Source organism: Watersipora subatra, chromosome 6, assembly GCF_963576615.1.
Source record: "Watersipora subatra chromosome 6, tzWatSuba1.1, whole genome shotgun sequence".
NCBI lineage: Eukaryota > Metazoa > Bryozoa > Gymnolaemata > Cheilostomatida > Watersiporidae > Watersipora > Watersipora subatra.
This window is the reverse complement of record NC_088713.1, coordinates 29,761,125-29,776,318: the sequence shown is the minus strand read 5'-3', so window position 1 is coordinate 29,776,318 and position 15,194 is coordinate 29,761,125. Positions and strand designations below refer to the sequence as shown.

The window sequence follows — 15,194 nt, the reverse complement described above, 5'->3', positions numbered from 1 at the left end:
TGTAAACTAAACTAATGTAGCCTGTAAATCAGACACAGTAACATGTGCGTAGGCTTGTCTCTCAACACGCCCCTCAAGCTGGAGCAGCATCTTTCGTTGACGCATACCTATGTGTGACTCTGTCAAGTAGCTTAGTGAATATGTCAGCCATATTATTGTTAGTGTTAATGTAGGTGTATACAACATTGGTTTGTAGTCTAATGAAGTGATATAGTATGTCTACATGTTTGCTGCGATTGTGATGCTTGTCAGTGTTCTTAGCGAGGGAAATTGCACTTTGATTGTCAACGTAGACAGTTGTCAAGTTATCTTGTTGCATGTTCAGTGATTGTCGTAGATGTATGGCTTTCTTAGTAGCTTCGACCATTGCAATGTACTCGGCTTCGGTTGATAGGGCTACAGCTGTTTGCTTGTGCGATTTCCAGCTGATAGGTGCGGAACTACCTAGAGTAAACACATAGCCTGTGGTTGATCGCCTTTCGTCTAAATCTCCACCTCAATCTGAGTCAGAGTACCCGACTAGTGTAGGAGCTGAGGGCCTAAATGTCAGCATATATAAGACTTGATGAAAATGATGATTTTGAGGAAAATGATATGACGGCAAGTGAAACAAAAAATTGTTTTTATTGTAAAAATTATGATTGTGAGAAAAGCTAGCAAAAAGTACGACAACTCCTCACAAAACTAAGTGAAGCAAACACAAGTGATCATAAAAATAAACTTATCTCCCAGCAGCTTAAAGGTGACTAAAAGAAGCGCACTATAACATATGATCCATTAATACTGTAGTTAAAACCTACAATGTGAATGGAAATAAATGAGATAAAGCGGACCCATACAATGAATTGTAAGAACAGAGGCTAAGTATCAAAGGAAACTAGTATAACAAAAAAGACTAGCAAGAATGAACTGAGTGGAAAGATAAATAGGTAAATAAATAAGAGCATAAAAGGCAAATTTTATATAATTATACATCTTAAATATATAATTTAATTGCGCACAATTAAGTTCAATGAAAGGGGGTAGCTATATACCTTCATATATACCAATTCAACCAGAGGGATACCTAGGAGCCCGTACTATACAATTCATTGCAAAGCGTGGTAATAAGCAGCCAGCAATGCACAGAAACCAGAGTGTAAAATGCTGTCATAATTATCAGGAGAATCTGATCACTAAGAACATCACTGAGTCATCAACATTTGTTGCTAGGAGACCAGCAACAAGCCATTAGTAACACTCGTAGTCTACTGATGACATACTCAGACCTCAACAATGTTTTTTCTGACAATTATGTCGTATTCCATTTGCAAATTAGATGACACGAGAAGATAACTCTAGGAACCATTAATCAGCAGAGGTAGATGATGCGCTGACGAAGGAAAAGATCAGCTGATTGATTAGTCATCGATCTGTATTGCCCAGCAGGTGACCGTCTTGTCAGCGCTGCTTGTAATGAAGGAGGGAAGCAACGGATGCCAGCGACACTGGATGACCTTGTCCATATGCTCGGCTACCTGGACTGTCTTCAGCAGTTGCGTGATATCTCCTGCAATTGTTTACATTGTACCATCATGACAATAGAGGTACCATTTTACCATCATGACAATAGAGGTACCATTGTACCATCATGACAACAGAGGTACCATTGTACCTTCACACATTCATTTTAAAGGTTGACTTGCAACAAAATCCCATTACAGTTATTTGGTATAAAAAGATTCACCATGTCTTACTCTGCTGTGTTGTGGGTGCAAAATATGTGGGAATGTGATTACCAACTCTTAAAAGCTCAAAAGCGAACAGTTAATCGCAGCCATCATGAAAGCGCTGTAAATTAGAATCTCTTTCCAAAATGGCTCAAATGGGACGTAGATGAATGAGATGGCTTCTGTTTACACTTTCATGCAACCTAATTCGTCAAAATATTTTCACAAATATACTTCACGCATTCAATAAAACTATGTCTATTGTCATTAAGCGTACATTTCATCATCATCGTAATGCTGTCACTTTGAGCACTGATATCTCAAAACCTACCGTAAAAAACTCATTTAATTCTTTAGCCTTAACTTGGAGGGGTTCATATCATCCTCTGATAAACACGACGAGCCTGTTGGTCACTTGTGATAGTCGAAAAATGCTGCAGAAATTGTCGGCGCGATTTGGTAGGAAGTATGGGTCACATGATCAGATTACGACTAGATGATTAGACCAGGCTGAAACGAAACTGTGAAGTGGCGAGCATCTATATTTGATACGGGCTTTTCTGTAGAACCCAAAGCGTTTGTTATAAAGGAGTGCTACGAGACGTTTTATATCGGGCCTTTCATTGGCCTTTAATTCCATGTAATAGCATTACGTGTCAATATAATAACCACACCGTTTGACAGCGTCATCAAAATGACGAGTTCCAAGCTACGGCAGTCTCGTGTTTTAAGAGCTTGTAATCACATTTCCACAATTTGGGAATTTTAAAAAATATTTAGATACAATTTGTTTCAAATTACTTGACAGTTGAAATTTGAAAATACTTAAATTAAAATTCATTTCCTTTAAAGTTATTTGTTTAAAATTACTTAATTACTTGACAACATTTTATAAGTAAATCCATTTATACCAGTAAAATCATGATACTTCATTTTTCCACAATGATTTGAATGCTAGAACAGCAAAAAACCAATTTTGGAGACAAAACCAATTCACGATGCAAACTCCAAGCTGTAACGCAAGGCGACCATTTTTGTAGCAAAACACAGACACGAATTGCACAGCCAACGCCGATGATTAACTAATGCAAGACAAAATCTCTTCTGTTGGCATTCTTCTGTCGATCCTGTTCACATAGGATCGTTTCAATTACGCTGTCACCGGCCAATTGTTTATCCAATGCCATCAGCGGTCGTGAAGATCGCTGCGCCGTTTAGAAAATATGGTTATTCATTTTGCGAACTAAATGCCCTGAATATAATCCTACTGTTTGATAATTAAGGATCTATTTCTGCCATATTGCTGAGCTAACTCAATCACGCATACACATTTCGCATATTTTTCAATAATTTTCCGTGTAATATCAATTGTTATCATTTGCTTTTTCTTTGTAGTATCTTTCATGTTACTGGCCAACTTTCGGTCTACGCACAGTACGTTTAATTCACATAATTCTACACTGAAAATCGCGCACAAAAAACACGATACAATAGTATAACCTGAGCAGTTGAAAAATACATGGTGATGCTGTTCTCATAAAACACCTCTGGCATACTTGGCAACGGACTCGCTTGCTCGTATCTCAAACATGGCTCGTATGTTAGCGCTAAAACTTGCTTGAAAGCTGGCTCGTATCTCAAGTTTCTCGTACGTTGGAGCACTTGTAAGTTGAAGTATTACTGTATAATTATTCTAAATGTAGCTGTCTCATTTGTTTCTGAATATGCAGGTTTTCGCTAGATTAATTCTAAGATTAATCGAAGAATAACTGGTTCAGACCAGTTATTAATCGCGATCAATTTTTATAATCGTGCAGCTCTAGTATATACCATTATATAACTGTTCTTGTTCGAGGCAGACACTGGCAAACGCGCTGTTCGCTGTAACAAGAACAGAGTTTGTGACAATCAGAATGCTAGGATCCCCCATGTCTACGGAGGAATGTCTGCTATCAATGCCAACATTTCCAAAAAAATGTGAGATTGTATACTAAAATATATATATAATATACCAGATATATAATGATATATACCATTATATATCTCTCCTTTCATACTATAAAATCAAATTCAACATAATATAATGGGAGCTGACTGTTCCAAGAACTGCTTTAAAATCAAACTTTCAGCTCTACGTTGGATAGATGCATCATTAATTTAGAAAACCACTAGATTTTCGACACCATGGCGTTAGCTCGAATCCACATACATTGTATAAAGTATTTTCGACTTTCATGACGGCAGACACCTCATTCAACAGCTGTTAGTTTACAGCCGTACGTTTTGACAATCATTAAATTTGTGTTCCAGAAAAGAGGAACCTCAAGAAGTACCAGCAGAAAAGACTGAGGAACTGCTATAAACCAAATGCTTTATCAATCGAGATATCTCAGTAGTAATTGTATTCAGCCTACAAGTATCTTTATTACAAAATTATTGACAACATTGATGACATTCCAACATAATAATGTTTGAACAATAAAAATGTTCAAAGATTTTTGCTGTCATAAAAACCTGAGCATAGGCAGCAACACAAATGTTCCAAATGTAGATGGCTGCCTGGCATCAGTTACGATCAAAGAAACCATCCTAATTTTCTGAGTTTCATTAGATTGATTTTTAACTTGCTTGAGGACTGGTAAGTCTGCACGGGAACGCTCATACGCGTGTCCCACATGAGCACCTTCTTATCCTGTCCACCAGAGATAAACTTTTGACTCTCTCTGTTTGTACCTGCGCACTACCGACCCTATAAAATTCATTAAACAGTATCAAAGATAAGTTAATATACGATTTTAAACTTATCAGCAAGAAACAAAGCGGCTTTTCTTCTTTTAGAAGTTAAATTATAATCATTTCAATTAAGTACAATAAGATTCGAAGTTTATAGAAAACAATTTCAACTGGCAACATGAATAAAATGTATGGAATTACTAAAATAGATGCTATCAGAGATAAAAGCCACTGTTTATCATTGCTAAACTCTGTCAGATGCCTGTAAAGGTTGAACAGTGAATTCATAAATAACCATAACAAATTCAGCGCAAATATATGTATATATGTGCATGCAGAAGTCACTTTTACATTGCAAATAAATCGTTCCCGTTATATACTTTTTAGGGGTTTTATGTTATACGAAAAGTAAATTACATGTGCATTCCTTTTCAAGATACTTCTAAACTCACACATTAGGCCCTACAGAGAGGAAAACTAGAGTTGTCTTTTTAATTTTGTGGTTGTACGTAACCAGAGATTTATTGATGGGTTTTACCAATTTTTCTCTTTTTCTAATCCCCCTCACTCGTTTTATGGCCCAATATTGCAGTAATTTTACAGTACATATAGAGGCCATTTATATGTACATGTATACATACATGTATGTACACATGTATACATAGATATGTAGATGAGCATATCCATGTACACATGTATAAATAGACCTCGATATGTACATATATACAGGAGCATATCCATATTTACATGTACATATATAGGCCATTTATATATATATATAAGTATATATACTAATAAATTATTTAAAAGCAATACTTTTTTTTCCAGCTACTGTCAGTTTCATGATATTCTCATTCGTCAGGCTGTGTTGGAATAAACAAGATGGTGACTAATCTCTTCTTGGCTATTTTTCCCTCCCTTTTGTTCTTATTGTTTAATTTCTTCTTCTTCTGATTGGCTGTTGGTTAGTAGCTACAAAATGAGAGAGAAGATAATTTCTGGAATGACGACAGGTTGAGACTAATTCAGATTTTTTATTAAGTGTCGCTAAGTCAGGTCTATTAATGATGTAGTATTTTTCTGTCAAACATAGGTTGCACCTTTTGCTGGAGTTGTTGTAGGATTTTGTCTGTTTTAGTACAGTCCAGTCTAGTTTGTAGTTAATGTCTTGGTCTTTCAGTTTCCAAATGTGTTTGCTTAGTTCAGTTGCGTTTCGCTTGGTGCTGTTTTTGATACTAGTTTTGTGGTTACTATATCGTGTTTTAAAGTCAGTTTCACAAAGTCCTATGTATGATTCAGTAGTGTTGTTGTCTAGTCGTGTCACTTTGGCTTGGTATATCACACTTTTTTGCAGGCAGTTTTCATTAAGTGGGCATTCACTTTTGACTCGGCAGTTACAGTTTTTGTCATTTACTGGAGTTTCATTGCTTTTACCAAGGATTTTTTTGTTGTGTGCATCAATGTTACTCTTCATGTTGGGCATTGTGGAATAGCTGATTTTTACTGTGTTCTTGTTGAATATTTTGCCTAGTGGGTTCTTTTTGTCAAAGCATTTGTTTACAATTTTTAAGAATATTTTGCCAATGTTAGTCTGTACATTGCTGTTATATGGTGGGTTGTACCATATTACTTTTCGTTGCCTGTTACGTTTTTTAGTTGTGGTTTCTGGTTTGTATTTTAGCCTGTACTTGTAGTTACTGTCATTTAGTGCTTGCTGGTATGGTGTTTTTGATTGCTCAAATATATGTTTGTTAGCAGAGAGTCGAGAGAGTCTTTTGTTGACGTTTTCTGGTAAGTTTTTAATGATGTTAGGGGGGTGGTTACTTTGGGCATGAACATATTGTATGTTGTTGTTGGGTTTAGTGTATGGGCTGTGTGTACCACTGTTTAGGTCTAGGGTTACATCTAAAAAATTGATGATTTTTTGGTTAGCTTCAATAGTGATTTTTAGTTTGTTCTGTTTGTATGTTTTGCATATTTGTTTCTTCATGTTTTCGATGCTGCGAGGTGTGCCATCGCAGATTGCAAGTCCGTCATCACGATAGAGTCCAGTGTTGCGTTTGAGTTCGTCTGGAAGTAAAGAAAGTAAGTAAGTCCCTACCAGTTCACAAGTCTCAGCTCCGTCATAGCTTCCCATAGTCACGTCGAACATGCTAGCATTGTCTTTTTTTCTCCAAGGTTCTTGTCCATATGTCAAGTATGCGTTTTTTTGTGTGAATGATTATGTGTTCTTCATTGTCAGTAATGGTAGTATATTGTCGAGCAAAGCGTATTGCATTAGTTAGTAGTTCATGTGTTATTGAAGGGTAAAATTCACAGACGTCAAATGAGATGAATGAGTAATTTTGCTTGTTAGCAATGTTTTTGAACCATTCTATCACTTCTGTAGTGTTTCTCCATAAAGTCGCATGGGTTTTAGTTCGCAGTGTTTTGTTTATTTTCTCAAGTATGTGCTTACTAACTTTTCCAAGTTCTGGTTTAGTAGGGTTGATTGGTCTGTGAGTAGGGTTATTGGGAAAATTGGGTTTGTGGTCTTTTATAGTGATAAAGGCATCTCTTCGAGCAGTTTGTTCAATGCGGTCGTCAAGTTCTAGTTGTTGGGCAATTTGTTGGTCATTAGCAGTTATTTTATTTATGGTGTCATTGTCAGTCTTTTTGTAATTTTTTGTAATGTTGTTTTGTAGTGCCTTGTTATAATTGTCTGGAGTTATTTTGTAATAGTTGGTCGTCTTGTCAGCTTTCACTAGTATGTTGTTTTCTTTATTGATAGTTTAAGTCTAAAGTGAGCTTAGTTTGAAAGTGGTTTTTGTTGTTTTTGAAGCTTAAGTCATGTATTAAGTTGGCCATTTCTTCTTCAAAGTCAGTCATATCTTTTAGAGTAGGGGCAGTTTTTCTTGAATTAAATCCAAAAGTTTCTTGAGTCTTAGGTTTAGTGTTAGGGTTAAGGTAAAAGTAGGCTTTCCATCGCATTCTCTTGATTAGCTTCTCAGTCATTTCAATCAGTCTAGTTTTGTATTCACATACATTAGCTACAGGGATATTCTTCATAGAGTACTGCAGATTAAAACAATCCATTTTAGCTATACAAAAGTGCTCAACTTGTAAAGTGACATCAGTGAATCAAGAAATTAGTTCACTAAATCAGTCTAAAGGAGCTGTATAAACTGTAAATTCCTAAGAATTATGGGCTAGTATTACTAAAATTAGAGTGCTCAACAAATATATTGGAGCAGCTATAAAATAAGTATTGCTTTTAAATAATTTATTAGTATATAGTTATGAAGAGATGAAACTGAAAGACCAAGACATTAACTACAAACTAGACTGGACTGTACTAAAACAGACAAAGTCCTACAACAACTCCAGCAAAAGGTGCAACCTATGTTTGACAGAAAAATACTACATCATTAATAGACCTGACTTAGCAACACTTAATAAAAAATCTGAATTAGTCTCAACCTGTCGTCATTCCAGAAATTATCTTCTCTCTCATTTTGTAGCTACTAACCAACAGCCAATCAGAAGAAGAAGAAATTAAACAATAAGAACAAAAGGGAGGGAAAAATAGCCAAGAAGAGATTAGTCACCATCTTGTTTATTCCAACACAGCCTGACGAATGAGAATATCATGAAACTGACAGTAGCTGGAAAAAAAAGATAAGTATTGCTTTTAAATAATTTATTAGTATATAGCTGCTCCAATATATTTGTTGATCACTCTAATTTTAGTAATACTAGCCCATAATTCTTAGGAATTTATAGTTTATATAAGTATATATATATATATAAAATTTATTCATGTAAAACCTTAGATAAAAAACAACTTCATTACTATTAGTTTCATGTCTGTTACGCAGACAATCATCAGATAAAATTGTTTTGGTCCAATTGAGTTATATATAAGAAAGGTGTAATTACTATAACGACTGATAGCTATGTAATTGCATTTCGTAGTGTGTATTTAGCAGAATGCCGGCATGTGGAAGCTAGCTCATTACGCTTGTTGAGTGAGCTCATTTCTGGCTTTGTGAGGATGATATACTTTTCTGATATACACAGGTTACAACGCTTGGTGGCTGGGTCGTATGGCCTTGCGTGTTGAATGATTTTCCATTTAATCGTATACGGTGTGTTCAGGCCTTTTAGCTGCCAGATGTAGCCACTAAGCTCTGTGGCAGACCGCTTGTCCTGGTGCCTGAAAGATGACATGTGGCCGCTGAATCGTGTCTTAAAGGAATTTTCTGTGAGGCCAATATAACTTTCTGTAGGTTTGCTACCGTCGTCTGCGGTGACTACAGCTGTAGTCACCGCAGACGACGGTAGCAAACCTACAGAAAGTTATATTGGCCTCACAGAAAATTCCTTTAAGACACGATTCAGCGGCCACATGTCATCTTTCAGGCACCAGGACAAGCGGTCTGCCACAGAGCTTAGTGGCTACATCTGGCAGCTAAAAGGCCTGAACACACCGTATACGATTAAATGGAAAATCATTCAACACGCAAGGCCATACGACCCAGCCACCAAGCGTTGTAACCTGTGTATATCAGAAAAGTATATCATCCTCACAAAGCCAGAAATGAGCTCACTCAACAAGCGTAATGAGCTAGCTTCCACATGCCGACATTCTGCTAAATACACACTACGAAATGCAATTACATAGCTATCAGTCGTTATAGTAATTACACCTTTCTTATATATAACTCAGTTGGACCAAAACAATTTTATCTGATGATTGTCTGCGTAACAGACATGAAACTAATAGTAATGAAGTTGTTTTTTATCTAAGGTTTTACATGAATAAATTTTATATTTAAGCTCTGATCACTCATTGAGCACTATTTGGCAGCTTTAACACACTACTTTGGAATATATATATATAAGTATATATAAAATATTTATAAGTGGAACTTCACTCTATAAGTTAAACATTTTATTACTAATAGTTTCATGTGGTACACTCAGTATCACACTCTTCAGATAAAATGTCTAAAATGAATTTCATACTCCAGTATTAAATACGCTGTTATGCAGAGTTAGATAAGCTGATAATTGGATGAGTGTACAGAAGCCAAAAGCCAAATAGTTAAGTGATACAATTACGTAGCAAGAACTTAGATGAATGTCTGCATGATGATAATAGCTCGTTACGTTTATTAAGAGTGCCTAATGATGGTCTGTAAATAATAAAGAATTTCTCCCATAGGCATAAGTTACACTTGTTTGAGATAGTGTTGTATGCTTTAGCATACCGTAGGGTCTTCCATGATATTGCGTAGTTGGTATTATTGTCCTTTAGTGACCATATATATTTACTTAATTCAGTAGAGTTTCTCTTAGATGGGTGGTTGAAAGAAGCTTTATGGTTAGTGAATCGCGTCTTGAAAGTGTTCTCTGTTAGTCCAATGTATGTCTGGTCTGGTGAATCGGTGTTGGTTTTTACAGTAGCCTGGTAAATTAATGATGTTTTCAGGCATTCTCCATTCATCGGGCACTCTTCTCTTTTTCTGCAGTTGCATGTTCGGTCTTCATTTGCGGTGTTGGCAGACAGTATAATTTTGTTGTGAGCATTGATGGACTCTCTTACATTGCTCATACAACTGTAGCTAATTTTGATATTGTTGCTGTTAAATATTTTATGCAGTGGGTGCCTTGTCGTAAATTCCTTCTTGACTAGTTGGATGAAGAGTTTGCCGATGTTAGTATGGACATTACTGCTGTAAGGTGGGTTGTACCATGTAATCGTCCTGCTCCGTTTGCATTGTCTGTTTTCAGATGTTGATAGATGTTCTTGGTATGTTAATTGGTGGCTATATCCGCTCTTGGTTAGTGCTTCTTGGTAGATATTTGCTGTTTTATTGAAGCATTCAGCATCAGACGAAATTGTAGAGAGCCTCTTATTTATACTTGCTGGAATGTTTCTGATTATGCCAGGTGGGTGGTTGGACTCTTTGTTGACATACACTGGTCTCTCATACTCTGTAACGAACTGTGCAGCGTCCACTTTGTCTATAAGTATATATACATATATATGTATATATATATGTATACATAGATATATAGAGCCCTATATATGTACATGTATACATGTATATATGCAGGAGCATATCCATGTATCCATGTATATATAGGCCTCGATATGTACATATATACAGGGCATATCCATGTTTACATGTACATATATATGCCTATATGTACATGTATACATGAGCATATCAATGTATACATGTGCATATTGAGGCCTCGATATGTACATATATACATGAGCATATCAATGTATACATGAATATATAGGCCTCGATATGTACATATATAAATTAGCATATCCATGTTTACATCTATATATAGGCCTCGATATGTACATATATGCAGGAGCATATCCATGTATTAATACATGTACATATAGAGGCATATATGTACATGTATACATTGATATATAGAGACCTTGTCAGGAATTTGAGAAAGCTGAGCAGACTGATAACATCTTTGAAAACTGGTCCATAGAAACAGCTGATAATATGTGGAACTTTGACAGACTTGAAGCTACAAAATTTCATGAAAGAAATCGCAATGAAGAAAAAATATTACACAATTACTGAAAATTCTAATTACATTCGGAGTTATCACTCCATGTTTAAACAGGCATGACGACTTCGCTTGTTACAACTGTTAGCATAATATTGCAACTTTCGGACACAGTCTGTTGGTTTTTTGATTTAAATTTAATCCGTTGTGAAAAGTTGAAGTGGACAAAATAAATAGTTTTAGCAAATAATCAATTTACAGTAATATATATTAACCATTTACTGCCATTGTAAATTGGTGAAGGAGTGCTATGAGGGGATTCTGCTAACCAACCTGAAGCTATGTCTGTGAGACAGACAGTGCAATCACCAGCCCCAGCACTCAGTAACTGATCCGCAGAGAGGAAGGAGACGTCTCTTACTGTCCCATCATGTACTGAAATGCTCTTTTCTGAACCTAAACAAAAACAAAGAACACAACATATGTGATAACGCTGCTATAAGATATATAACAATAATGAATGTGGTTATCGCAGTATATCTAGTCAAATACCCTGGGACACGATGTATTCGCGTCATCTAACTTTCGCGTTTTCGCGGAGACATTCTCTCGCGAAAATTGCATGAGCAAAACTAAACTATCATAACGAACGAGCGAAAACGCGAAATTAAATAACTTTGTTCATGGATATCCACAATGAAATCGTCATATAGAGAGACCTAGACGTCATTGATAGACCATCAAACAAATAGCAGCAAGCGATCGAATTGAATTATCGATCTCACCCACACATTTCTACCTGCGGTTTACAAATACTACTAGTCCCAAATTTAAAATTTATTCTTACTAGAGAACTGGACCTGAGGAATGTAATCTGTTTGTTCCGCTGCATTTATTTTCCCATCAGTATATCTTTGTACTCATCAGAGCCGCGAAATTAAGTTGCAGCGAAATTTCACCCTGTGTGCTACTCACAAAACTAAATACTAGCAAAATAAAATTGTTCTAGGGAACTGTTATTGATGGTCTCCTGACAAGGTCATTCCTTGTAACCATAGCAACTACAGCTATCAGCATCATCATACAAATATGCTACCATACAGTGTCAATTTTAAGGTGAAAACTTGATAATAGTTGTACCACAAGTTAACATTTTATGGCATGCCAGCTCTATTGTAAAATAATATCTAATCTCCCTTCACCCAGCAATGAAGTTCCTAGATGAAAAGCAACTGCAGAAACTTTATGGAGTATAAAACCAGACAGCCATAGTGAATATACACACTGTCATAGTGAATATACACACTATCATAGCGAATATACACAATACCATAGCGAATATACACACAGTCATTATAGTGAATATACACACTATCATAGTGAATATACACACTGTCATAGTGAACATACACACTGTCACAGTGAATATACACACTGTCATAGCGAATATACACACTGTCATAGGGAATATATACACTGTCATAGTGAATATACACACTGTCATAGCGAATATACACACTGTCATACCGAATATACACACTGTCATAGTAAATATACACACTATCATAGTGAATATACACACTGTCATAGTAAATATACACACTGTCATAGTGAATACACACACTGTCATAGTGAATATACACACAGTCATAGTGAATATACACACTGTCATAGCGAATATACACACTGTCATAGTGAATATACACACTGTCATAGTAAATATACACACTGTCATAGTGAATACACACACTGTCATAGTGAATATACACACTGTCATAGTGAATACACACACTGTCATAGTGAATATACACACTGTCATAGTGAATACACACAATGTCATAGTGAATATACACACTGTCATAGCGAATATACACACTGTCATAGTGAATATACACACTGTCATAGTGAATATACACACTGTCATAGCGAATATACACACTGCCATAGTGAATATACACACTGTCATAGTAAATATACACACTGTCATAGTGAATACACACACTGTCATAGTGAATATACACACTGTCATAGTGAATACACACACTGTCATAGTGAATATACACACTGTCATAGTGAATATACACACTGTCATAGTAAATATACACACTGTCATAGTGAATACACACACTGTCATAGTGAATATACACACTGTCATAGTGAATATACACACTGTCATAGTGAATACACACAATGTCATAGTGAATATACACACTGTCATAGCGAATATACACACTGTCATAGTGAATATACACACTATCATAGTGAATATACACACTGTCATAGCGAATATACACACTGTCATAGTGAATACACACACTGTCATAGTGAATATGCACACTGTCATAGTGAATATACACACTGTCATAGTGAATATACACACTGTCATAGTGAATATACACACTGTCATAGTGAATCATAGACATATTAACTATACGTACATAAGTATAGTTAATAGGTCAACGTAGTGAATGAACATGCTGTGTTGTGCGACTTGTAAGCTACATCGGCCGAGGTTGATAGATAATTAGATACCATAAATCTGTGCGAGGAAAAACAGAAAAGATTGGACAAGTTTCTATGAAGACAATACAGTGTTAAATAAACAGTCTAAGGCTCCTGGACTAACCATATCAGGCTGCTTACCGAATACATTCTGGTCAGTCAGCCACTGAACACATTTGACAGAGTGATCGTTGCTGCCCGTGGCTATTACTGTGCCGAGCGTGTTCTAAGCGGTGCAATATATGGATCCCGCATGATGCTTTACCTTCTTGGCTAGAACCTTAGGCTTCTTGGTAGCCAAGTGATAGGAGGTAGTGACCTTTGACATGTCAGGATATTGACAAACCCGTAGCACCTGTTAGAGAGTGACAAATATAAGTACCATCTGAGAATACAAGCAGTGTTTGAGGTGATCTGACTGCCAGGATGTTTTAAGACTAAAATCGGCAAAACTTGATCGTGGTTAAAACGCTCAGATCAAGCAGGCAAAAGCGCGCGACGATTACATATTTAGTTGCTAAGAGACCAACAGAATAGTAAATATGCAGTTTGACCACGATAGCCGACCGCAACGATAGCAACTGATGACATTATTTCAACACGTTTATTTCTGAACATTTTAACCGCGATCAGGTTTTGTCGATTGTAATCTTGAAACGTCCTCGCAGTCAGTCCCCTCAAATATCAAAAATAATCGCAATGATGATACTTTCTGCTAAAATCTACTAAAATCATGTGTAAAATCATCTCTAAAACAATGATCGATTCTATGAACTAAGGCTAAACTGACCTAATTACTATTCATCAAATAAACTGCTGACCTAAGTAACTAGAGAATCTAGTAAACTGCAGGTTGGCCTGATTGTAGAAGTTTGATAGCCTGTGAGTTCATTCAAATATCAACATGATCTTCACTAACTTACTGGTGCCCAGGCAGTCTGGTGTACTGTGAGGAATCCTTAGGTGAGCAAATGAAGCGCAGAGGATAAGTAAGTGCACAGTTATACCAAAATATGTCAAAGTTGTTGATTGGTTCAGGTGGTAGAGTGTTTGGATACTGAGCCAAAAGTTGCGAGTCCAAACCTTACTGAGAGCAATTTCGTACAAATAGTAAACTTGTTGCTCTGTCTTGGTACTCATTCTACTGAAACCTGTTGGCTTCTAAACTCCCTGATCAAGCAAGTTTTGAACAAACATACCTTAGTGTTGCTCCCAACTGCATAGCACTCCCCGGAAGGGTGGAAAGCGATAGCCCGCACTGGACCCTGCTCCTCTAAAGTTTCAACAGCTACAAATTGCTTAATCCCAACAGGATCAACGGCGGAGTGCAATTCATCAAAGGTGTCATCTGCTGCATCTTGTTGACAGGTCTCCGCAGGTGCCTCATCATTCTCTGTGAATAGATGTTCAACTTATGATTTGAGAGCAGACTTGCAATCTGAGGTATCATTAAACAACAAAGGGGCTGTTAGCTCTGCCTTATATACAACTGACATAGAATGGCAAGTGAGCTGGTAACTCTCCCTTATACAGCTAGACTGTATACTAGCTGTATAAGCTATGCTAGACTAGCTTATACTGGTAGACAACAAGTGAATTACTAATTCTGCTCCATACAACTAAATTCTATTGAGGCTTGTGAAGCTTCCATCTTCTTAAAGTTAAAACCGAGTAGTAGCTTCAAAGTACATGAATTCTATAGAAGTCTAATTTATTTTAGTCTAT

At 36.4% G+C, this 15,194-nt stretch overlaps 1 protein-coding gene across 1 annotated transcript in view; it reads right to left on the bottom strand.

Annotated features, from left to right (window-relative positions):
• Positions 1–4,435: 4,435 nt before the first annotated feature.
• LOC137398839 (WD repeat-containing protein 47-like) overlaps positions 4,436–15,194 on the bottom strand; it is a 35,412-nt gene continuing 24,653 nt past the window's right edge. Inside the window, exons 13-16 of the mRNA XM_068085014.1 lie at positions 14,669–14,862; positions 13,611–13,824; positions 11,301–11,423; positions 4,436–4,458 (exon numbers count right to left, since the gene is read on the bottom strand). Coding sequence (XP_067941115.1) covers positions 13,696–13,824; positions 14,669–14,862 — 323 coding nt within the window. The 3' untranslated portion in view covers positions 4,436–4,458; positions 11,301–11,423; positions 13,611–13,695. The remainder of the gene's footprint in view (positions 4,459–11,300; positions 11,424–13,610; positions 13,825–14,668; positions 14,863–15,194) is intronic.